General features: G+C 38.1%; 1 protein-coding gene across 1 annotated transcript; it reads right to left on the reverse strand.

Annotated features, from left to right (window-relative positions):
- Positions 1 to 12,106: 12,106 nt before the first annotated feature.
- Positions 12,107 to 25,307, reverse strand: PSMA6 (proteasome 20S subunit alpha 6). Its single transcript, XM_081937940.1, has 7 exons — positions 25,096 to 25,307; positions 23,302 to 23,396; positions 22,586 to 22,667; positions 21,251 to 21,406; positions 18,514 to 18,692; positions 13,073 to 13,167; positions 12,107 to 12,308 (listed from the first exon to the last, which is right to left on the reverse strand). The coding sequence occupies exons 1-7, from the start codon at positions 25,169 to 25,171 to the stop codon at positions 12,251 to 12,253; spliced, it is 741 nt and encodes a 246-aa protein (XP_081794066.1). The 5' UTR covers positions 25,172 to 25,307; the 3' UTR covers positions 12,107 to 12,250.
- Between the last annotated feature and the right edge of the window lie 2,029 nt (positions 25,308 to 27,336).

The following is a 27,336-nucleotide window of genomic DNA, read 5'->3' on the forward strand; positions in this document are numbered from 1 at the left end:
AATTATGATCATGATAAACTTCTTACCTTGAATTTTTATTGTCTAACATGAACTTTACTGTGATGATAATGCATGTAAGTAGAAGTCTCTGTAACAAGCAGCAATGACCTCAAAATGATTATAAGAATGATTTCATCAGAGTTACATACCGTAATTATTAATGACATCGTTTGTGTGAAGAGGTCATCATGCCTGTCATTATTTGCCCATCTCCTACTTGCCTCCCACACGTATAATAAATTCTTCTAAGAAAATGTGTTACAACAAGGAGTTTTGATACTCAGTGTGATCAATTACTTTATTGCAGTAATAGTATGACAATGTTTTTTCTTCCTTCCAAATTAGGCTATGGACCTTTATAGGAAAGTATATTTGAAAATACAATAATGCAATAGCAGAGTTGGAAGGGACCTTGGAAGTCTTCTAGTCCAACCCTCTGCTTAGGCAGGAAACCCTGTACCATTTCAGACAAATGGCTATCCAACATCTTCTTAAAGACTTCCAGTGTTGGGGCATTCACAACTTCTGGAGGCAGGTTGTTCCACTGATTAATTATACTATCAGGAAATTTCTCCTCAGTTCTAAGTTGCTTCTCTCCTTGATTAGTTTCCACCCATTGCTTCTTGTTCTACCCACAGGTGCCTTGGAGAATAGTTTGACTCCCTCTTCTTTGTGGCAACCCCTGAGATATTGGAACATTGCTATCATGTCTCCCCTAGTCCTTTTTTTTAATAAAATGTATAAAAATGTATTTTTATTTTTTTGAAAAAGATGACCTGAACAACTTTCTCAGGGATATTTAACTAGTAGAGTAACCTCTGCTACCCTACTCTGACCATATCAGCCATGACCACTAAGGCACCAGGAGTCCATCTGAAGGAAACTTTGTAAAAAAAAAAAAGGCTTGATCTACATAGGCAATCAAAATGACCACTGACTGATATGGAATTGCTGATATAAAACTTTAGTTGGAGAACAATATATTTTGAATATTCTTCTTGGTGGAAGTTTTTATCTGCAGTCATAACTAGGACAAAAAAAAAAGAATTGGGACACATTTTTTCTCCAAATACATAGATTTTACTTTCAGAAGATGTTTTAATGCAGCACAAGTTTTAAACCAGGCATAGATAGCATGATTAAGCCAAAAAACTTTCAAAACTTTACTTTTTATATGTTAGAGCCTCAGGTACTTTGCTTCTTTTGAAAGCCAACAAGTAGTATTTCAAACACTTATGGTTGGCTCTTCCATTACAGCTGGCCCTAATGAAGTAGGGAGGAACACAAAGAAAATGAGTTGTTTGACTGGCACTGGAATTCTGGTTGACTGCCAGAATGCTTAGAAGAAGTATGATTAGGAGCCAAATTCTTCTAGAGGAGGAGAGTTCATTCAAAAACTCTACTGTGTTTACATACAGGCTGTTTAAATTGATAGTGATGGCCAAGCAGAGTTACAACTGTTGGAAAGTCAAGAAAGCAAAGAATGGGACAGTGCTTGTGGGAACTGCATGAAGGCAAGTTACGGTAAAGGCAAGTGTAGGCAAGCTGTATCATCCATAGTCTGCTGCAAGATTTCAAAGGAAACTCGAATGGCAAAAATAAAAACTCAATTTGTGGAAGAGAACAGAATGACAATTTTGCCAAAGGGTAGTAGAATTTGAATAGCTGAGGTTAGAAAAAGATTTGAAGAATCATGAACAAAACACATTATTACTAATGGAGGCAGATTTCAACACATTAGATTCCTTAATGAAGGATTTTAAAAAAAGAAAAATCACAACAAACGTATTCTTTCCTGTCTTGAGTTGCTTATAAAAATAATATAAAACAGAATATACATTTTTTTAAAAATCCAAAAATAAAAGTACATTCTAGAGTTAAGTTTTGGGGAAAATGCAAGGGGAAAAGAGTCATATAAACATATATAAACGTTTATAAACATATGAAATGGTAAATATTTACCCTTTTACCAGGATCAAAAAAAGAAAAATTAGCAATTTTTTTCATCTCCTTAATAACAGCTGCAGTATGGGTCATATGAGCAGAAGTGTAGTGAGGGGGGGGGGCTAAAAAGGAAGCCGTTGGCTACCTGCTTTCTAAAATATTTTTCATGTGGGAATTTTTCCTGCACATATATATATATATTTCTCTACAGCTCTTGGACAGATCCAGCCCATTACTGAACTTAAAATGTTTTTGGAGAAAATATATTCCATTTATTGTCAGTTTAATAAAAACAAAGCAGAGTTTCATAAAATCACTGAAGATATGAACGCTAAAATGATTATTTGGCATACATACAAAGAGAAACATTTGCTGTCTATAGATAGTAGTCAGTCTACACTTAACAAGGAGAAACAAATATGGATCGGCAAATATGAATTTTCTATGTGATTTAACTCTAATTCTTGATATTTGGGGAAAAGAGTTTCATATTATCAGATGATTTTCAACAAAAAACATAGGTTTACTTAAAAAAACACAACAAAGATGCAGATTCTACAAATAAAAGCTGACCAAGGTCTTAAGCATAGTACTGCTAAACATAACAGCAAATTTCTCAGTTGCTCAAACTACCTCTCTGAATTGGTTGATGAATTGATAGATTTTTATCAACAGGTTATTACTTTACTTTTAAACTGGTAAATAATGATAACAAATACATGCAATCAAAACTATCAATACTTTTAGTATTTTCATTTGTTGCATTCAATTCTATGGAAATTTGATTAAGAATGTTGACCTTTCTTTAAAGATGAACAGCTTTGTATTGACTATTAAAATCAATCCTAAAATGCTAAATCCACAGGTGCTAAAGCTAAAAGAACTGTAATAACTGATAGTGGTGCAGAAGCAGAACAAGGCTTTCATATGTTGAATAACATTATTATATTTAAATTAACAATGGGCCATACAGTATATGACGACCCTAAAAGTAATAGGCAAGCTTTTGACTAACTGAGATGCAGACCCTTTTTTTAACTATTGGACCTGGCAACATGGTTTAGGAATGGATTTCAGAATTCCTTTCAAAATTCTTGAAGAATCATCAGAGAATATGTTTGCTCTAAAGAACCATCTTAGCAAAAAGACACCATCAATACATTTAAAAGTTCAACCTATTTTCTAATTTTACCTACAGTATTTCTAATCTGTGATTTTGCTTTCTGAATAAACATTGATTGTATGCACTTTAAAATACATATTTCATGGGATGGCTTCTTCTTAATTTACACATACTCTTAGAACCTCTTGTGAACAAATTAGTATCATATCCATGTGTATTTGTTGAAAGTACAAGCTTTTGTTGACATTTGAGGAAAATAGTCATGAGGATTCACGACATTGATTGGCCATACTTATAAGAAAAGATGAGTATTTCTTATTACTGTAGATCGGGTGTCAAGCTCGATTTCATTGAGGGCCGCATCAGAGTTGTGTTTGACCTTGAGGGGGTGTGTGATCAGGGTGGGTGTGGCCAGCTTGACATCACTTGTGTCAGGAGTGCCTGTGGTGGCCTGAGCACTCTGCCAGTGAAAACGGGCTCCTGAGTTTTGTTTTCGGCTGCAATGGCCTCATGCAACCCTCTGCCAGTGAAACCGGAACTTGTGAGGGCCACCTATGGCCCTCCAGAGCTCCGGTTTTGCGGGCAGAGACACTGCGAGCAGGTCCTTCGCTGTTTCCAGGGCAGCCCTGTGGGCCAGATCTAAGCACCCCGCAGGCCGGATCCAACCCCTGGGCCTTGAGTTTGACACCCCTGCTGTAGATCAAAGAAGGTGACTATAAAGGGAACATCGAGAAGAAGCAAAAAAGAGAATCAAGAAAGGAGTGAACAAGAATGACAGAGGAGGCACTAAAATATTGTGCACCATTGGGCTCAGACAAACCTTTTCCCTGAATCTCCGGGGAAGGGACAAGACATTGTGTTGAAAGAGAAGATGAACCACAAACACAAGGGGAAACAACTGCTCTCTGCAAGGACAGACCTTCTGTGACTTTTTTTCCCTTCCTTCTCAATATATTTGTTCTTTGAAAGTTTCTAGCTGCCTTATAGTCTCCATAATAATAAAATAAATATAAAATACCCCAAACACAACATAAGACTGTTCTGAAACAATCTTTGTTTACATTAAATCACCTTTGTGTAGACTTCTTGCAAAACTAGGTTCTATCTGTATACTGTATATGTGTGCAAAGGTAGAAAGGAATGGATAGTAATTTCAGCAGTGTGTTCATAAACTATGGAGAAATCATACTAGGAACAGTGTGTATGAAGTAGAGCTTTGCATTGCCTTAGGGAGACCTTGTTACCATGTAGTTCACTCCACTCTCAGGTAACCTTCTTGGGAAATGACAAAGCAGAGGGAAAAAAGACTGAGTGGGAAAAACTCTAGAAAAAGTACTTAGAGAACAGCCACGGTTCATAACAACAGATTTGAAAGCACTTGCTTATTGAAAAATACATCATCTGTATGAAACTCATGCAGATACTTAAGACTACATCCCCCCTTATTTCAAAGCTAGGAAAAATAAGCATTGTCTGGAGGGCAGCTAGGGAAGTACAGAAAGATTAATACTTTGTTTGAAAAATGGGCTAAAAATATAATAGGCTAAATGGATGATAAGCTAACAGGATATGGGGAGTCTTTTTATGTTTGCCTTGCAGCTGGCTTACAGGCCGTGGGTTTCCTGGTATTTAAGTAGAAAAGATTTTACTTTACTTATCACTTACTCCTTTTAACTGTAGAGATAATAGCATTTGGATCTAGTATCTGAATCAACTAGTTGGTTACTTAAGTTGATGGATTCCTACCAGTATTGTTCCTCTCGTGTTGTGTTTATACGCACAGCTTTACTTTCAAAAGCACAGGCCAAGGAAACATTGCACAGTTGCATATAGAGAATCCTTGAACATCGCTTGTGTCCTTTCTTAGATTGGGTGACATTATGCTAAACATAGGCTGTCCTCTCTCTCTCTCTCTCTCTCTCTCTCTCTCTCTCTCTCTCTCTCTCTCTCTCTCTCTCTCTCTCTCTCTCTCTCTCTCTCTCTCTCTCTCTCTCTCTCTCTCTCTCTCTCTCTCTCTCTCTCTCCCCTCCTCCCAGCCTCCCTCCCTCTCTCCTCCCTAATCAGGCAATGTCACTATCTCACAGTGGCCAATCAAATCCTTTAAACTCCATGAGCAAGATGTAAAAGCAAAGCCCCCCCCCCCCCTCAGCAACTGGCATTTTAAACGGTTTTGATGGCATATTATTATCAGGGAAACCTCCTTCTATTTTCTCTTTGCAGGAAACGTTTTTTTTCTGGTTTTGTTGGAGGTCCATAGAAACGTGTCTGCCACCACAGTCCCTCCATCACCTGGGAGTCACAGAGTTTATCGTTCTCTATCAATACTCTCTCTCCCCTCCCCTTGTCTGCTCTTGGTGAGAACCATGCCTTTGCTGAAACCGGGGAAATCCAGAAGATTGCTTCCTTCCTTCTTTTCAGTTATGATTCTTGAGGAAAGGCAGTAAACTTTTCACATTATAGCAAATAAATTTTTCTTCAGGCAAAAGTTCATTATATTTCCTCTTTGGCCCTGCAAGTTGTTCCTGTTTGGGTTTGGGGGCAAAATTCTTTCAGCAAGGGGGGGCAGCAAAGTAGACATTTTTGTGAGAGGCTGTTAACAAGACGAAGCTGATAATTAGGCAGTGTTGAATCAGCGAGTGAGCCACATGTATGGTAGTGTCTTACTTAATAAGCAACAAGCATCTTTTAACTAAAGACTCCAAATACGCCTCATTAACATGAACAAGCAACACAAATTGAAATTCCTATATGTAAATAGACTTGAGTTACAGTTGTACATGGACATGCAAATCTTGAATAATATATTTAAGTTCCACAAGCAGGAATTTAACCTGACTTGTGATGCTACAATTCAGATGCTTATAACAAGGGCCTGTGATGCCAAGATGGACAAATTTGTATAAATTTGCTAAATAAATCAGTAAAAGCAGGAGAATGCTAAGTCTAGAATTAAAGAGCTGAGTTGGAAGGGTAGTCAGAGCTCACTGATGTCTATTCACTTGTTTTCATATCCAGGAGGATATAGCTCAAAATTAGAAGCTAATGGTATATTCAGATTTGACAGAAATGAAGCAAATCAACACTTTCAGCCGGAAATCAAATAGCTCATCTACCAAATTTGTGCAGATGAAGAGAGGGGATTTTTATTTGTAAGGCTTTATACATGTGTCTGTATACATTGTTTTAAACTACAAAGATAATCTTTTTAAGCATTTCAGCTAAAGCTACATTTTTTCAGTGGCACATATATCATACATATATCATACAGAGTTATCAGCCCCTAGCATCATTACTAGACAAGTGAGATGAAAGAATTGAGATTATATGCATTTTTCCTGGTGTACCTCAAAAGGGAGTATGGGAACCTACATGCTGTCAGGCCTGCAGTTATATTCCTTTTAGGATATTTGGCCTGCCACACTCTCTATTATTTTTCTATGCTGTTTCATTAGTGTAGTAATTGGGAGGGGGAATAGAAAGGAGTAGAATCTGTTGTTGTCATTCCTTTCTAGAAGCCCAAGGTCATATTTTGTCTCTACACCTCTGCATCTGACCGGAACTAGGTGGGTGGACATGCCAGAGTGGTCAAAGAAGATTGGACCATGTGATGGATTTATGGATGTGGGGATAAGATCATGAACTTTCAACTGGGTGGAATCCCAGGAAGCTTTTAGATTTGGGATTCCACAGTTTGTGCCAACATGTCTCTCTCATTAAATTGGAACTTTAAGGATAGCTCTGCCTTGGACTCTGATTTAATTCTGCATGATATTTGGAACGCTGACACATGCATTTTCTAACACCTGATACTTCTCTTGAATTTGCTCCCTATTCAATCTTTTTCTTGGTTTTCTTATCAAGGAGCAGAAAATCAACTATACAATGCCCCTGTCAAGCAAAGGAAAATCAGAAGTCCAGGCAGTTTAAATCAATATAAAGATTTATTGCAAGTTTATGCTCTCTACAAGAATCTGAATTGGTGGTAAATACCATGAGTCAATGGAGTTCAAGGTAGGCTGGACTTAAGTTCTCTTGTGGGAGGGAAGGGACTCGAGAGTGATGATGTGCTTGACCCTCCCTTGGGCTCAGTCCTCTTAAACATCTTAACCCCGAGTTTTTAGTTCCATCGCACATGGAAACTATCAGTTTGAAAGAGGTTGCATTAAATCATGATGGAAGATGGAATTCCTCATGCATCAGTTTTGGAACCAGTGTTGGAATTTATTAACTGGTTCATAAATCTTGACTAATGGGGATCTGCAACTAACCAAAATGTTTGGAATCACAGCAGACAGTTCAATGATGCTGTCCAGCAATTGTAAAAAAGACAAATTTCATGCTAAGAATGATTTTTAAAAAATGATTGAAAATAAAACAGCCAGCTTTGCAATAGAAATCCATGGCACATTCATGTTTGGAACACTATGCATAGTTCTTGCAATTAAAAAAAAATCTAATAAAGTGGGAAAATGTGCCAAAGAAGCAATCAAAATGATGCAACGACACAAAAGTGATCAAAGAAAAGTTTCTCTCTCACACACAAAACATTAGGATCAGAGGTCTTCCATGAAAGCAGATTGGAAAAGGATTTAAAACAAGCAAGAATATTTCTTCAACTGTGCACAATTAACCTGTGGAATTCATTACTACAAGATATTATAATACCTGCTAACTCAGTTTTCAAACATAGTTGGATAAATCATGGAGGACAGGTCTATCAAGAACTCTTAGTCTTGAAAAGTCAGCATTACATGCAGCTTTTGGAACAGCATATCTCCAAACACCAGTTGCAACAGAACAGCAGTAGAAAGGAAATATCTCCAACTCCTGCTTGCAAACAACTCAAAAGATAATCTGTTTGAAACCAATGCTTGAGTAAGATGGGTCTTGGCCTGATTCAGCAGAGCCATTTTTAGGGACTTAAGAGGGAGAGATTATTCAATAAACTATGGTAAAAGTGAGTAAAAGTGAGAGGAAGAACTAAGAGACAGCTTATTTCCCTTTTTTTTGCAATTCTGGACTACCAGTCCAAAGCAGCAAGCAAATCCTCTTAGTTCACTGTGAGCCTGTAAAATGAAGGGTGATGTAATAATTTACAAAAAAGTTTGCATATTGTCCATTGGCCCAACTGACCTGACCAAAATCCCTCCAGGAAGCATTACATTTAAACTTGGTTCACACAGCAGTGTAAGCAATAATGGGGTTTGTATGATTTCAACTGCATATTTTCCAATTTGTCACTGTAGCTTCTAAAACATGCCATTCACCTACCTTTTTATGCACATCCAGCTAGTTATGAATTTAGTAAACCATGGTTAAACAAAACATGGCTGAGCACAATGCACAAGCCAAATCTATCCAAAATGAAACCTGATTACAATATTGTCTATGACAAATAAGCAATGCAGCAATTTAATATAGTATGAACAGAATTTAACGACATACAAAACACATTAATTAATGAGCAGGATGTAGCAACAGACCTTTAAATTTTGATGGATCAATATATTTGTTTATTTTGCAGGAATTAATGCTATCAGTCCATAATAGTCTGGATCTTCACTATATTTTCTATATGTCATAAAAGAAAACTTTTGTGATCTGTTCTGATCAAGAAAAGCCAGTCAGGAATATGTTTACTTTACTGAAACATTTAGAAGTAACCACGGAGGATCTGCAAAGATTACAACACATACAAGGAAACTAAAGTAATTGAGTAACAGTATATGATCACGAGCATCTTTAATCCATCAGCTGTAACAACCCTACAATGCACTTGGAAAACTATACATGGATATTTTGTAATATTGCAACTATTGCAATTTTCCTTTTGTTTAACTTTTTTTACTTAAAAACCTGAATAGACACCTGAAATTTCAAATCCCTTTTGGCAATTTCTTTAAAAACTGCCCTGCCCTGTGCATTTTGTCTGTATTTGACTCCAATAGTACATTCTAAACTCAAAATTATGATTTTGAATGCAGTTTGGAATACAGGTGGTCCCTGTTAAATGATACTCCTAAAATTATCAGTAATGCAGCAATTAATCAAAGAAACTGCTATTTAACAAGAGAACTCAAATGCAGAAAAGGATCCAACATAGCTTGGGTTCTAAGAAAAGTATTTCGTCAGCCAGCCTCCTCAACCTTCTCAAAATACTGCTGTGCCATTGATAGGCATTTATTTTCCCATAACTTAAGAGAAAGAACATTGCTTTGTGCAGATTTAAAGGCAAGTAAGCTGATCAGTCAGCTTAAAGTGAACAGTTTTTATCCCTACAGTCATCAAACTACATAGCAGATAAACTGGTTGAGCGGCAGTAATGTTTAATTGTTATTTTTGAATCTGAATAATTAACCAAGCCAAGACTGAGGAAGGTACATCTATTTTTTCAGCCTTCATTATTGCTATTACGTTACTGGTCTGCTCCAGGCTGTTCTATTAGGAGTTTCCCATACAATGACTTTGAGCTGTCATATGAACATTGCAAATTAAGAACAGGAAAGAGGAAGAGATAAGACATTAGCATTTCAGTAAGCTATGAACTGTATCTATTAAAAAGAATAAAAGTGCCATTTTTTAAAGAGAGGCATAGGGCTTCAAAACTCCCTACAAGTTTGAAGAGTCTGGCTCTTCATTTTATCTAAGCACCACATTCCACTTATGCCTTCCGGCTGAAAATGGTTGAGGATCCCTGTAGAACAGCCTTCCTAAACTGGGACACTCTTGTGCTTGGCTATGCTGGTGGAAATACCGGAATTAGCAGCCCCACTGTATCAGGATAGCAGTCAACTGGACAAGCAGCTCTAAATTATTTGCAGGAGGCAGAATTTAGTCTGCACCTGGTGTAAAATAATCTGTTAAACTCTTTTTAAGAGCTATTGCTATTTAATAGCTTTCATATGATTATTTTTCCCACATTGTCTTTGCTGAAGTGAAGTTGATCAACTGCCCAGTTGTCAGATTTTTCCGTCCACTGCCAACCCCTCCCCCCAAAACCCACCATTCTAGAGTCATCCTGGAGCTATGAAGCATTCACTACAAAGTCTTGTCTGAGTACATCCAGAATTATTATATACCTTGTAATTAGCTACTTCAGGTTTCTCAGAGGCAGGCTTTTAGTTGACAACAAGCTGTGGTATTTGTTCAGCTTCCTGTCAGCCAAGCATGGTTATTACATCATATTTTTAAACATTTAAAAGCAACTATACCCTATAAATTTATATTAGATTTTAAAACTTCATTTTAAAAGGCATATAAAAAAATAAAAGAATTCCTTTATTTGGGCCAATGTACATATATTACAGCAAGTTATATATTGTTTCAGAAAGCTGCAACATCAAAATAAAATGTTTATCTAACAATGATATGCAATCGTTTTACTTCCCACTTTAAGCAAACTTGTATCTTTTTCATTTTCAAATCCACTCTGGAGGATTGTAAGTGCTCTAAACCTTGGTGGCCCGGCCTGGTGTGGGGTGAGTGGGAGATGCACACGCACAATTGATAAGTGGCAGGTGTATGCACCCTCCACTCATGCAAATGGAGCTCCACTTGCAAATGCACCCTCCACTCGTGCGCTTCTGCTCCCACATGAACCTTCACTCAGCCAAATGTGCCAAGCTCCACTTGCACGTGAGCACAAGTGCCCTCCCCTCCAATGAGTGGAGCTTTGTACATTTGTCCATCACTTGCACAGCCCGGTTTCTAGCAGGCTGTGACCCAGTAGTGGGCCACAGCCCAGGGGTTGGGGACCCCTGCTCTAAACTATGCTTGATGGCATACAGAGGGAGCCATAATCTCTATTTCCCTGCTGTTAACCAATTATTTTCTGAGTTCACTATTTCATGTTTAACAAAGTTTAGGAACTTAGGGAAGCTTGTAAAATCATGTGAAGAATTCATGTTGAGTCTTCTATGCTGCAAGGCTAGGATGGTGACTTAAAATTTGAAAAGTGTGCATTCGTTGCTATATAAAAACTGCAAAGGCATGCTGGATTCTTGAAATACAAGAGTCAGGTATTATCCAAGTTAGGTTCAGAAGTGAAAACTCACACATAAAATAAACTTAACATGTTTTAAGATATTCTTAAGATATGAAGTAGGATAAAACAATAACTACTTTTAACATTTCATGGAGTTTTTATTGTATTTTTATTTGTTGTTTTAACTGCTAAAAGTCTTGCTGACTATGATGGCCAATTAAGAATGCCCCCCCCCCCCCCAAAAGCTGCTTAAGCAGCAGTTTTAATGTAAGCAGTTTTAATTGCAACTTGAAATCATCCCAACACCTGGTGAAATCTTAATGGGAAATAATTGCAGTTTCCCCTCCTCTCTCTGAACCTGCTTTTCTGGTATGTTAACTGATGAAGAGATCTGGAGATCATAAGAGCTTTCATATGTTATAAGTAAAGTTATTGCAAAGACTGGCAGATTGGCTACAGCATCCCTGAAGCAGACATGTACCACATCTGAGATTGGTGAAAGACAAACTAGCCTAATAAATTATACATTCAAGATGGATTTTGAAATCACTCCCGTGGTTCTTTTAACACATTCTAAACTTTCAGAAACTCACTGACTCTGAGGAAAGTACTTCTAGGAGTATACAAAATGATGTGTTTCAAATGTAACATTTTGTATGCCCCAATTTTCTTCTCAAACCATCATATAATTGAAGACAGCTTTGCAAATGTTACATCTTTTGTCACTTCAATTGGATTTCAATTATATTGTATTCATCTCTGCTTATTGGACTCACACAAAAAATACAGTAAATGAAGCTAGTGCTGCACATTTATCCAGAAAATAAGACCAGTGGGTCTATCTTTTCACATATACTGAAGATCAGCATAGAATTTTTTGCTGTGTTTCCAAAAGTAGTAAGGGATCCTTTATTAGTATGCTGTGCATAGTGAAATTTTGGAAGATTTAAAAATGCGGGAGGGACTATACTCTTCTCAAAGGAATAAAAGTTAAAGATTGAGTCACAGCATCACAGACCTATAACTTTAATATCAAACAATAAGAGAACAAACCATTCCAAAACCTCACTTTATTTATTCAAGGTGAAGAAGTACATAGATACAGAGCATTCTGTTTTCATCTCATAATTCAGAACCACCCATTTGTATTCAACAAACATTCTGCCTTGCAATCACAGAATGAGCCATTTTAAACAGAGTTAATCTCTCTCTGCTAGAGCGACAAGGTGCGTATCAATTTCGGCTTCTGTAAGAATCCTAGAAAGAGGGAAAAGCAATGGGAATTTTAATGCTTCACCTCAAATAATCACTTTATTTATTTATTTAAAACATTTGTATGTTTTACCCATTTTAAAATTAAACTCTGGACAATCTCTGAATAAAACACAATATATAATCAATAAAAACAGAGAAATATAACTTCTTAGGACTTGTAAGGTGGCAATATTTAAGGGAAGGGACGTGAAGCATGTCTGTCCTACCCAATCTGGTGGGATGAACAAATACCTTCAAGGATTTTCAACACAATTAAACTAACTGCAAATGAATATTACAAAGGAAACATTATAAAAGTGTCTGTGTGAGTTATTTTTGAGTTCCACATGATGGAATATCTGGGTTCAGGCTATGCTGGAGTCTACATGCAAAGCATGCACTGTGTAAAATATGTATTGTGTAAACTATTAAAGCAGAGCATAGAATCAATATGCTAACCTGTGGCTAGTATCTCCAGCATTATGTTAAGAAAGGAATCATCTTTCTTGCCAATGCAATGCTGTGACATTAATTGCTGCTATGCAATTTGCTTTGGATTCCAAAGGTCTATAATTAACTTTTCCTTGGTAGTTGTAGTGATATACACTCATATCAGACATATTTAAGTGGATGTATTTAGATACCAAGTGTTACATAATAAACTGACCACATACTAGTGCCAGGATACAGGTAACAGAGAGCACACTAAAAATTAAGATAGCCACAATCAACCTACCCAACAAGAAAAAAAATCAATTTCATATTACCTGAATTTTGGATTATCAACTGTAACAACCCCAACTTCTATTTCAGATGGTTTGAAGTCAATGGACAAAACAGTAGAAAGACAGGTAATTGCGGTCTACAAGTAAAACATAAAACAAATCTGATCAGAAATATTTTTAGTACTAGTTAATGCAAAATCTGGTTTTTATTTTAGATACTTATTATTCTTTGACCATTCATAGGCAGAGCCCATTTATAGATATCTGAAATGCAAAATTCTAGCAGCTTTGAAAAGGAAAACAAATGAGTCTATAAATTAATTTCTTAGTTAGGAATTATCTGTAAAGACAATTGCCGTGTAAATAGCAGTGCAATTCTTAGTAGCATTCATATCTTCAAAGCTTTCCAGCACATTTAAAATTATTTTAGTAAAATTACTATTGTTCTGAAGTATCTATAAGTAGTCCTCAACATGACCAAAATTGAGGCTAAAATTTCTGTGGCTAAGCGAGACATTTATTAAGTGGGAATTTTGCCCCATTTTACCACCTTTCTTACCACAATTGTTAAGTGAATCACTGCAACTGTTAAGTTAGTAACATAGTTGTTAAGTGAATCTGGCATCTCCATTGATTTTGATTGTCAAAAAGTTGCAAAAGGTGATCACATGATCATAAGTGTGTCTGTTGCCAAGCATCTGAATTTTGATCATGTGACCATGGGGATGTTGCAATGGACGTATGAATGACGTTAAACAAACTGTTGTTAAGTCAAGGACCACTTTGACTTAACTATACTATAGTTAATAATAGTTAACTATACTATAGTTATATATAAGGTATGTATAACCAGCACCAACCCATTATAGTACTATTAACTATACTATAGTTCAGAGATGGCGAACCTTTTTTGGCTTGCGTGCCACAAGCGGCGAGAGCGCAGGGGGGTTGTGAGCAGGTGTGCCACACCCATAATGCAATGCGCGCGCCCCCAGTGCGCACAACAGGCGCCCCCCCCCATTTTTACATGCTTTTTTTGCCCTCCCCAGGCTCCAGAGGCTTTATAGGAGCCTGGGGAGGGCGAAAAGAGCCCTTTCGCCCCCCCCCCCGGAGGCTTCAGGGATCATCCGGAGGCTTCCCTGAAGACTTCGGAATGCTTAAAACGACCTCCGAACAAACCGGAAGTCACTTCCGGTTTGCTCGGAGGGTCATTTTAAGCGTTCCGAAGGCTTCAGGGATCATCCAGAGGCTTCCCTGACGCCTTCGGAGCGCTTCAAACGACCCTCCGAGCAAACCGGAAGTCACTTCCAGTTTGCTCGGAGGGTCGTTTTAAGCGTTCTGAAGGCTTCAGGGATCATCCAGAGGCTTCCCTGACGCCTTCGGAGCGCTTCAAACGACCCTCCGAGCAAACCGGAAGTCACTTCCAGTTTGCTCGGAGGGTCATTTTAAGCGTTCCGAAGGCTTCAGGGATCATCCAGAGGCTTCCCTGACGCCTTCGGAGCGCTTCAAACGACCCTCCGAGCAAACCGGAAGTCACTTCCAGTTTGCTCGGAGGGTCGTTTTAAGCGTTCTGAAGGCTTCAGGGATCGTCCAGAAGCTTCCCTGATGCCTTCAGAGCGCTCAAAACGAAGCCTCCAGAGGGGGCAGGGGGCTCTTTTCGCCCTCCCCAGGCTCCTATAAAGCCTCTGGAGCCTGGGGAGGGCGAAAAATGGCTTTTAAAAATGGTGAACTCAGCTGGCCAGTGCGTGCATGCGCGCTGGCCAGCTGACAGGGCAGCGCCTCGCGTGCCCTGACAAATGGCTCCACATGCCACCTGTGGCACGCGTGCCATAGGTTCGCCATCACTGCTATAGTTAATAGTACTATAATGGGTTGGTGCTGGTTATACATACCTTATATGGTTGCTAAATTTTGAATTAATTTGAATACTCATTTTTCTTAAGCATTGCTAAAAATAGTTTGTTCCCCAGCATAAATTTAGTTAAATGCCTGAATCAAAGCAAGGCTCAAAGCAAGCAACAATCACACCCCTTCTCTTGGTCCTAATTATAGCTAAAATGCTATGTGAATTATCAGCATTTATGAAAAAATGACAAGTTTATAGTGCCACAATTCTTGCTACTAAAGTATGAACCCCAAACTCTTTCTACAGTTTAAAAAGGCTCCTCAGAAAGCTATACATCTCCTGTATTCTAATTCCCTATGCCTTAATAATTACGACACAAACAAATTCAAATCCCTAAGGCTCATTTTAACACTATTGCTGTATGGACTAGGTTATTGTTGTTTTTTTTTAAAGTAGTCTATGGAGGCAGACCTTATCTTATGGCTCAATTATATCAACTAAAATAAAATTTATTAATGGTAACTTGCAACATTCTGTTGACACAATACTAAAAAAGATATGCTTATTATAAAATTGTAATAAGTTACATATGACAGATCTGGTGCTGACTTCAGCTCGAACCACCCTCTGCCAAATTGCAATTTAAAGAAAACAAATAACATCATCAGACCAACAAGATAAAATCTCAGCAATATTCCTTATGATTACATGGTAAAGATAAATAATAAATGTAATAGATTTGATTTCATAAATAAAACACCCAAAGAAGTCTGGATTGAAATTCATTATATGCTTAATGATGAACTGAACAAGTATCCTGAAATGTAAAAAGCAAAAAAAAAAAAAAAGGCAAAAATGTATTAGGAGAAACAATCACTTTTAATATGTTCTACTATACTGATGGCTTGAAATGAGGAAAAGTTGAGGAATCTCTTGTTAAAAGTGAAAGTGAATAAAAAACTAGACAACAATTCATTAAAAAAAAAAGATACATGCTTTCACTCTGTCCTACATTGCTCACATTTTATTGTTAAACTTCCACCTTTCTTTTTGAGACTCTCATCAACTACCAGTTTCTAAGCCTTCCCCTTCAATCCTTTTCTCTCCTTGAAGCGATCGCTCACTTTTATTATTCATTATCCATTCATTCAATCCATCAATCCTATCACTTCTTGTTTTACAAACACACGCTTAAGTAGCCCATTCCCACTCTATTTTTATGATTCCACTACTGTGCCTGACTCTCAGTTTTAAATAACAAAACATATCAGACATTTTCACTTTGACAAGCATTGATTCCACACAATGAACCATTACCTCACAATCTTTTAATGTCTTTACAAATGTATCTACCCACCCTAATTTTTCATTTTTTATGATTTCCTGAAAGAAAAAAAGATGATTTCCAATTCTTTCCATAGCAGCACAAGAAAAACACATGGAGGTGGCAGACAACCTCCTGTCCAAATATCTTAAAATCTTGGGAAAATTTTTCACTAACTGAAGGTTCACTCTTAGCACCAGCAAAACAGTAACTACTTCCTTCCACCTTAACAACAAACTAGCATATGAAGCCCCAAAGGTCTATTAAACAACTTACTTCCCTATAATCCCGATCCAAAGTACCTTGGAGTAATATTGGACCAGATTCTGTCCTATAAGGTACACCTAGAGAATACAGCGGCAAAAATCAATACTAGGAACAACATGCTCCAGAAATTATGTGGAACTAAATGGGGTGCTTCAGCTGCCACCTTCAGGTCATCAGCACTAGGTGCCCCCTGTATGGCTTAATAGCTGCCATACTAGCAAGTTAGACACCAGACTCAGCGACACCAAGAGGATTATAAGCGGATGTATTAAAACCACTCCAACTTGCTGACTTCCTGTTCTGAGCCACGTAACACCACCAGCTTTACAAAGGCAAGATGCACTAGTGAGCGAATATAGAAAAATTATGAAGAACTCATTGCTACCAGTGAATGCCAAACTTCCTCATTTATTAGCCGGAAGATTCAAATCCAGGAAACACTGGCACTTGCACATCTGCCCAAGAACTTTAACACTGATTCCCAATGGAAATCCAAATGGGTGGCTGAAAGGCCAGATATAGGAAGACATATAAATGACCCCACAAAAAAGGTGCCAGGCTTTGAACTACCACATCAGCAATGGACAATCCTGAATAGGATTCGCACCTATCAAACGGCATCTGCTGGGATTCTCTGTATAAATGAGACATAGTATCCTCCCTTCACAGTGTGACTGTGGATCCCACATTAAACTGTAGATCATATCATGAGGGTATATACCGGTCTAAGTATCTGATTTTAATATAAAAATGCTGCGCTTGAATGGTTAGATGGTCTACCCATTGGTATTTGAACATAGATCTTTTCAACATTTATATGTTATTGTGTTTTACCAATCTAGGTGAAATGTTAATATATATGCCACTCCACGTATGATATACCATACACTAAATAAATACATCCAATGCTCCCTACCAGATTCCCACAAGAAAACTCAATGGGGAAGCTGGCAGGATGTTGGAAATTGCTCTTGCTCCTGCTGCTTTTTTAGCCTGCCCTTGGTCATTCTCTTTCTCTGTTTAGTTAAGGAAAAAATCTCTGAAAACCTACCAGGCATCGGTTGTCTAGTACAATCCTACACTCGATACAAATCATTCAGGTGATCAGTCAGCAATGTCATCTGTACACATATTCATACAGCTAATCAAATGTATTTCTAACATCACAACAGATTCTTATTTATATATCACAACACCCGTTATTTATTTATAATAGGGAATTTTCCTTCTGCATGCTCATTTGTACACTGTCCCTGACCCATGCTGCACTCCCATGCTGATTCACGCAGCAACTCTCATGCACTTTCCCTGTCCGAAACGGTCTCTCTTACTTTTGCCTCCTTTGACCAGCACCTTTCTTCCTCTTACTGCTGAGGTGCACCTAGCCAAGGCAGCTGCTCGTCTTTCACAAGGCCTTTGTGCAGCCTCATGCGCTTTGGGGAGGCTGCGCAAGGGAAGCCCAAAGGGCAAAATTGGGGGACAGATAGGTGTGTGTGTGTGTGTTGAAGCACACACTGTGCTAGTAATTGTGGGCAGGCTGCCAAGCACCTGAAGTTTGAGCATGCAACTGTGGGGGCATTGCAACAGCCATAACTTATTCATTTGGTGCCATTGTAACTTAAAATGGCCGCTGAATGAATGATCATTAAGTGAGGACTAAACGTATTCCATTATTAATTCACAGCTGATATTACTGTAATTGATTTAAAGGAAAACTCTGCCAAGGAAGACAACAGTATTTATCACAAGAAATAATAAGGGTTACTCTTATTACAGTAATGAGTTCAATTGAGTTTAATGATATATAATTCTAGCAACATACTGTAGAAAGAGGAAATGCCAGTTGGGATGCATTTCAGCGTTTTTAGAATAGAAAATACTGATGAGAATAAATCACGTAAGCAAATTTTACTCTAAGCATACCACTTAGAAGACAACATCTTATATAGTGAGAGTGACCACACTAAGCAAACAGGGCATCCATCACAAACCTTCTATTTGAGATTGCAACCCATTAAGCCTGGACATCCTATCCTATGGACTTACCTCCACTGTCTGTTCAAATGTCCAGTCCAATTTTTTCTTCACTTTCTTTTCAAGAAAGCTAGTTGATTCTGTTTGTTTGACCCCTGCAGCTGTGGCCTTAAACCCACAGTAATATCCGGCTGGATCACACTTGTATACCTGAGGATTGTTTTCTTCATCAACGCCAATCATAATCATGCCTTTAAGGAAATAATAATTTTGAATAATAATTTTATTTAAATACATTTGACATGCCATATCAACAGTGTGATTCTGAACAGCTAACAGCAGCTAAGAAAACATAAAATATGTAAACAAAGATAGCTTTCTTATTTTTTTTCAAAGACGTTGGTTCTAATTAAGATTTTTTATACACCCTTTATACAAAATATGCCTGAATAGACTTCAGTCTTTGTTCAGTATGGCAATTCTGTGTAGCTCATTAAATATCTCCCCAAATTTGACAGTGCTGGCAGGTTAGAATTATTGTAGCAGCTGTACAGCAATTGTTCCTAGTTTGAGAATTGGAAGATTAGAAGCCTTGCAACCCAAAATACTCTTAATACTCTTAATAAACAAGTACTTTGTTTGCAAATGCCAAGTTCAACCTTTTCCTGTCCAATAATACATGCTCCCCTCCTTTCCTTCCTTAGAGAAAAACAGACTAGCATTGTTTCAGTTTCCTAATAATTCTGTTGGCAATGTTTGCATCTTCTTCAGCTCTCAGAAGCTTTATGGCTCAGTGACAAGAACAATATCAATATCTCAAGTCTGGTTAATACTAAGAATTCATATAAAGGCATTATTTAAACTGTTTTCTTTCTGTCAGACTTCGACATCCTGATTTAGAGCAGAACTATTCCCCATGCTAAAGGTGTATCTTTTTAAACAACTGCATTTATAAAATCCACTTTTTTGGATTACATTTTGGAAAAATGTAAGCAAAAGTTTGCCAGACAGACAATAAAGTCACATTAGTCTAATGGGAAAGTCAGTTTGGTCTAGTGATCAAAGCTTCAGGCTAGGAACTGGGAGATCATGAGCTCTTGTGTTACCTTGGGCCTGAAAGCCAGCTAAGTGACTCTGGGCCAGTCTCTCCCTCACAGGATTGTTGTTGTAGGGAAAATAGGAGGAGAAAGGAGAATAAGATTTTTTTGCCATCCTGATTTATTTAGAAAAATAATAAATGTGGGATATAAAAAAATAATTCAAAATAACTTTTTGATAACATATTATACTTAGTCCTATTTCCATTTTAAAGCAAATTCCTGGTATTAATGGAATTTCCATAAATTTGAAGATTGCTTGACTTCTACAATTTCTTATAATTCAGTTGACAGAATTCTAATTCCTAGACTTCAATTCTCATTTTACAACTCTTTCTTCATAGCAGAACACCACCCACAGCTTAAGAGTCACTTGTGTATAGAACTGAATTTTAATAATCAAGAGACTTACCTAAGATTTCATTTCATGCTTTTCAATATATCATTTAACAGCTATGACTAGAAAGCTATGTATCCCATAAAATATGCAGTATTTTAAATAGTTACAGGTAACTATTTTAAATAACCAAGTAATCTAACTAAATGTTGCACAATCAAGGACTTTTGAAAATACTGCATCCAGGCAAAACTAAAAAAAATGATAAATCCTACTGCAGACACAACTAGTCATTAGTAAACTCAGCATCCATGACATAAGATGATGCATTTTTAAAAGTTTTGTTTCACCAAAATAAAATCATTTTACTATCTCTTAGATCAGTGGTTCTCAACCTGTGGGTTGGGACCCCTTTGGGGGTCGAACGACCCTTTCACAGGGGTCGCCTAAGACCATGGGAAAACACATATTTTCGATGGTCTTAGGAACCGAGACACAAATTTTATGGTTTGGGGTCACAACATGAGGAACTGTATTAAAGGGTCACAGCATTGGGAAGGTTGAGAACCACTGTCTTAGATTAACACTGAACAGATACCATTTCCAATGCTGTCATCCAAATACAACTACAATTCAATTAAAGGAACTCATTGCATTTAAAATTTATATAGGTCAGCATTTTAGGGCAAAAGGCATTAAAAAGGCAGGCCTGTTATTCTGAAGACCAGTAAACATTAATCTCATTTGATGCATTGTTTTTTTTTTTATTTGGGATCTAACCCAAGAAGAGCAGTGTAACAAAAATTAAACTTGAAAGATGCATTTAGATCAATCAATGGATTTTTTTTTAATGGAACAAGTCTGTAAAGCTTTTGTATGAGAATCCACTCTTTACTTTCTTATGGTTGGGATGCAGTAAACCAGAAGGAAGCATATTCATTTGAAAGCAGCATTAATATTTGTCAAGTAAGCTTCTCTAAAAACTTGAACTGATGACATACATCGCTGAAGTTATGAAATAAACCAAGAGAAAGAAAATCAGATTGTGCAATTCCCAATTATTATCGCAGCTTAATTGTATGGGGTAGGTTAGAAGGAGGCAATCTGATGTCTTCCAGTCATTTTTGACAATAACCTCTATAATCTCCAAGCACAGACCATACTAATTGAGCTACATAGAAAGAGTAAACAGGGGGAAAGAGGGAAGGCAGATTGCCACCCTGTGTGTTCAACAGAATACTAGCATTTATCCTAATATTAAAAAATGAATTTTATATATGCCAAAATATTTTATGGAGATCAATTGTTGATGAGAATTCCTAGCTTCATTACACACAACAGTTTGTTATTACTTTCAGTTTGTATTTATACTTACAGCAACCAAGAGGTCTCATTTCAGCATTCTGTGTATAGACTTGAGAAATATCTGCAATTCTTTTACATAGCATATCCACTGGAATCTCATAACCGTATTTGTACTTCCAGTTAGCAGCCTCATAACGGGCTCGCTGCACCTGGGATCTACTGTCCGCTGTTGTAGAAATAAAGATCCAAAGTCATTCTCATATACCTTTTAACAGTATAACTGCAGGGGAAAAGTACTTAAATTCAAATAAAAGGCTTTTAAAAATTCTTATGTTCCTAAGAATATATAGGTAGCCCTCGACTTACAACCATCTGTTTAATAACCATACGAAGTTACAACAGCATTGAAAAAAGTGACTGACTGACTTATGACCATTACAGCATTGCCACAGCTACATGATCAAAATTCAGACCCTTGGCAACTAGGATGTATTTAGAACAGTTGCAGTGTCCCAGGGTCAGCTTTTGTGATCTTCAGACAGCCAAGCCAACGGGGAAGCCAAATTCACTTAACAACTGTGTTACTAACTTAACACAGGGAGATCAGGGAAAGTGAACAAGGATGTGAAGAGATACAATGCAGGTTGGAGAAGGTGAGCAGGGGATATGGAATGGGTCAGTAATGGTGAGACAGATGTACAAGAACTAGCGTGGGTCAAGGAGAGCACAAGAATGTATGCGGGAAGGAAGAATCAGGGAGGGTGCAAGGATGGACTGAGGAGGGTGCACCACAGATATGTGGATGTGTTAGTGAAGCACTACAAGTCCAAGAAAGGTGCATAAATGGCTGCAGCATAAGCATAAAGGGGCTACATCATAAGCCCAGAGGCTGGGGAAGGTGCACAGGTAACCTTCCCTGCTGGCTTCCACTTTGATTTTCTGGGGAAGCTGTCAGGAAAGATTGCAAATGGAAAACAAATTATGTGGGTGCTGCAGCCGGTCTTAATTATGAACTGATTATCAAGTGCTCAGATCACGATTATGTGATTGTGGGGACGGCCGGAACTCTGAGGACCGATCATAATAACTATTTGTTCAGCAGCATCATAATTTCAAATGGTTGATGAACAAATGCCCATAGGTTGAGGATTACCTGTAGCCCAGGATATATCCCTCCAAATCTGAAATATTATTCCATCCCCTTCCCTTCCCAGGTATTTTAATAAGTATGGGTGAGATTAAAAATTAGTACCATCATCTAATGCCATTTCTAAAAATGCATTCCAATGCCTTTAGACCATATTCTTGATTATGCAATATTAAAGTACTATTTAAAAGAAAAATAAAGTGAGATACTTCACTTCTGTACAACCTATTTACTATCTGATTTGTCTTACGTTTATACCTGTCATTCCGGTCATTACACATCCAATATTTTCAGTTATTCTGAATAAGTGAGTTACTGTGTTCGAATCCAGTAGCTTGTCCTAAAGGATAAAATAAAAAACAATTTTAAGATATTTATTTTATCAGATTTTTAAACCCCCATCTTCCTCACAGAGATAGTGAGATATACATCATTATCATGGAAAAGTTTTTTTTTTTTAATTCAGCAGGGAAAAATATAATTCGGCTCATACATAGGACATTTGATGGTTGAGAACAGGCGCATTTATTTGGAAAAATTCTTCTTAAGAATATTGCTGATTCTAGTGACACTGTAATCATAATTTCATTTTATCATTAACAATTTTCAATGTTATCTTTTGAACATTATGGAAAATGTTCTCTCCCCAAAGAAAATACTCTTTCCTTAGAACTTCAAAGTCAGATTTTCCATCACTCTACAAAATTCCAATACTCTTTATAAGTAAGATCCAGTGGTGGGTTTCCATTTTTTTTAGTACTGGTTCACTCGTGGGACCGGGAAGCATTCAGCCGGTGGCCGAAGCCTCCTGCTGCCGCCACTACCGGTTCACCCGATCCGGGAGCAACCCACCCCTGGTAAGATCAAAGCACAGAATTAAAAATCAAGGAACCACAAGGATACCAGTCAGCCATACATGCGGTCAAGGATTATCCATACAGTCATATTATAGGTCTTGCTAAAAAAATACTTACAGGTACTTTTTTCTGTGTGACAATAACTGCACAGTCCTTTCCACGAACAGCTACTGATGTCAGTCCACCCTGGTTTATGGCCTTGAATGCATATTCTAGGGATACATTGAACACAGATTTTACCAACAGTACTTGTAACAGAGACAGCATCGTATACAAACTTTCATTAAAAGCAGATAGTTCACATCCACAACAATGTCTTAGACCAGCAGCCCTCAACTTTTTGGGCACCAGGGACTGGTTCCATGGAGGGCCTTTTTTTCAGATTGGGAAGGGTGTACTTTTGCACCTGCCTGGATGCACCCGCGTGTGCATGTATGGGGTGTCGCTCGCTTGTGCAGCCTGGTTCCCGCTTGCTTGCGTGGCCCGGGAGTTGGGGATCCTTGGCTTAGACTAAGTGTTGTACCACTAAAAGTGATGCTACTGTATTTTTTTTAATTTGAAATATCCAGATAGCTATAATTGAGTTGTGGTGGCATGGTGGTTAGAATGCAATATTGCAGGCTAATTCAGCTCACTGCCAGGAGTTCGATTCTGACCAACTTAAGGTTGACTCAACCTTCCATCCTTCCAAGATTGGTAAAATGAGGACCCAGATTGTTGGGGGCAATATGTTGATTGTGTAAACCATTTAGAGAGGCTGTAAAGCACTACGAAGTGGTATGTAAGTCTAAGTGCTATTACTATTTAGAATCTTTATATTCTTATTCACATTTGTCTATGCTATCAGCTACTAAATTGAGTCTCATACAGAAGTATGACTCTAGCACAATGTAAAAAATACAGCATGCAAAATACAGTAGAAATGTAATCAGGCCCACAGACTATTTTGGTAAACTCTTACCTGTGGGATCAATAAACCATAAGGGTCACATCATCACAAAATCATACACCTCGCGTGTCTATATTCTGATTTTTTGCACTCTCACCACTGCCCTCTCATTCAACATCATAAAAAGACTCACAAGTAAATAAATGCCAGAGGAAAAGCAGGGTAATTCTTTACCAGCCTTCAATTGGGTGGCCCTTTGAATGACCCACACTTCCCAGAACGTGCAGCTAATATTGCAGAAAGCTGGGAATTATGTACAATGCATCTGAAAAGGCCTCTGGGCCTTAATCCCGAGTTATGCCACGAAGTCATCATTGAGAAGAAAAAAACCCAAAGCGGTAAACTTTCGCAAGGTGGGGAAAGTAATACTTCTCAAGGCTCCATTTTTCCCTCCCCACCTACATCTTGCAACGTGTAACATGTTCACACTGGTGTGATGGGACTGGGTCTTGTTAATGTGATTTATTGGGTTAGGGGTTTTTTTTTTTTTTGATCTTCACTGTGAGTTGCCTTTTGTCGGGGAGAGTGGACCGAGAGACTAATCTCATTGTACGTATGTTGTGCACTGACAATAAAGAATTCTTATTATTACTAGCGCTCGGGAACGTCCTCACTTTCCCCGGATCGTTTTGTTTCGCTTTCGCTTTCGCTTAATGACGAAGGTTTTTTTCCCTGCCGACAACGGGTGATCTTTCCAACCCCGCCTATTTACACGAAGAAAATATCCGAAGCGCCTCGTACAGCAAGTAGTAAGTGAAGGGCTTGAAAGCCACCGCGATTGCAACACAAGTCTCTTTGGGGCGCTGACTGCTCCTCCGTTTCTCTACCAGGCTCCCCACTTCAGGGAAAGGAAGAAGCTGAAGGATTCATTAACATGCGTTTTTTTCTTCCCCTCCTTCGCGAGAGAGAAAGAAAAGCGGGCATCCTGCATCGTGACGAGGCGGTTTTTGCCACTCACTTACCTACTTGATATAGGCGCCCTTCGGGGGAAAAAATAGTAATGTGCCGATCAAAGCCGGCGCTGGAGCCTCGAGACATGGTCGCGCAGAGAAAGCAAACCAAGCGGCAACAGTGGGGGGAACTGTCCGCGAACACAGCATGCGAAAAGGTTTCTACTTCCAGCGGCCGGGGAGAGGAGGCGGGCTGAGAGCGAGCGAGACGGATTAGTACTTCCGGGGCTACGAGGTCACGCGCAGGCGCAACGAGGAGCCTTTCCCCTCCCAGAAGCGGAGGAACTGGTACGTTTGGTATCCTATTCGTTTGTTCCTTAGTCACAGTTGCGCAAAGGCGCAGACGCGGAAGCAACGATAATCACGCCGGCCCCAACGAGAAAACAAACGTTTCTTGGCTGCCGCACATGCGCTTTAAAGAGTTAGATGCAAGAATATAAAAGCCCTTTTTGACATTAGGCGCGCGCCGAGGTGGAGGCTTTTAAAGAATGAGTGTTCTCGCGTGATATTTCGGTAGCTGTTTGAACGTTGTGAATCGGTGTTTTCGGGACGAAACTTTTGGCGCAACACGAGACTCTGCTTCATTAACAGAATCACGTAACCGCGCTATGATTGTTGCCCACCATCTTTTTTAAAAGGCTTCTAAAAACTCTCGACCAATTTCAAAATAAAGCCGGGCATGATGTAATTGGATGGCAAGCTAGGAGGAATTCTCAGAGCTACCTGTATAGACTAAGTAAAAGAGTCAGAAGACAATAATAAACTGCTGTCAATCAAGAGCTGTGTTGATCTGTGAAAAGAAAAGAAAATGGGCATCTGGGGCCACGTTTTCCAGCTAACAATTTGATTATCCTCAACTTACAACCACAATTGAGCCCAACTTTTGTGCTAAGTGAGACATTTGTTAAGTGAATTTTGCCCCATTCTATGATCTTTCTTGCCAAGATCATTCACTTAACAGGTTGTAAAGTGAATCACTGCAGTTGTTACACAAGTATCACGGTTAAGTGAATCTGGCTTCCACATTGACTGCATGTCAGAAGGTTGCAAAAGGTCATCTCATGACCCCGGAACACTGCAATGGTCATAAATGTGAGGTTGCCACGCATTTGAATTTTAATCACCTGACAATGGGGATGCTGCAGCGGTCATAAATATGAAAAATGGTCATAAGTCACTTTTTCTGGGCCATTGTAACTTTGAACAGTCACTAAATAAACTGTTGTAAGTTGAGGACTACCTTATAGACTGCTTTCGAAGTTGTCACTTGTCAGAATTTGTATGATTTGAGATTTTGAGTGATAAATTTAAAATAAAAATCAGCTACCATTTTTCCTCAATTTTTTTACCTTTACTATTACATCACGTTCTAAAAAAGCCATTGAACACATTTTTGCTGTTATTTGTGAAAACGTTTAATTGCTTAAAAATAAAACAAGCTATAATTCTATTTTGAACTGTAACGGTGTTAAAATCAATATTAACTGAAATTTCTTATGTACCTCATTCATTTACTGTATCTATTCTACTTAATATTTGCTAATGTAGGCTGACTAGCTGGAAAGAATTTCAAGGATGTTACATACTGTAATCAAAATATCCAGTATTGAAGAGGATAATAATATTTCCATAACTGAGAAGCGAGGGGAAAACCTACTGATATTCCAGTTTCTGGTGTACAAATTTTGAATTAGGTCCTTTCAAATGGGAACTCCAGAGGCAGTTACATTTTAGTAAATTTCTATCTGTACTTAATTTTTGTTCATGGTATCTCCATTCTTGAAGCTGTATAATCTGGAAATTCTATAACAGAACTGGCTGTTTCTCAGTCACTCTGTCAATATTTAATGTGCTTCCTTCCCTCCCTGCTTTTCTACTTATGTCAGCAAAGTTTATCACAACCCACCAAACTGAGAATTTTGGAACATATGAATAGTAAAATTCTAAAGTGAACAGATAATTGTTTCTCATAAGATGAGCTATATGGTACCAAAATACTCATCTGGAAAGGAGAAACATAAGAAAACAAAAGAAGTAATACTGGTGAAAAGCAGAGAAATAAAAATATACAACTCAGAAAGCATCAAAAAAGCAATTTGTTTAAACCACAATTACATTTCACAATCAGAAAGAATGACCATTGGCTTACCTGAAGGGTCCTTTTCTGTGCACCGCGGGAGAGTCCAAGCAATGGGTTAATTTAGTCTGGTTGCCCTGGATACTGAGGAACTTTTTTTCTCCCTTTAACCACAC

The sequence above is a fragment of the Natrix helvetica genome (assembly GCF_964273705.1).
Source record: "Natrix helvetica genome assembly, chromosome: 1".
In the NCBI taxonomy this organism is placed as follows: Eukaryota; Metazoa; Chordata; class Lepidosauria; order Squamata; family Natricidae; genus Natrix; species Natrix helvetica.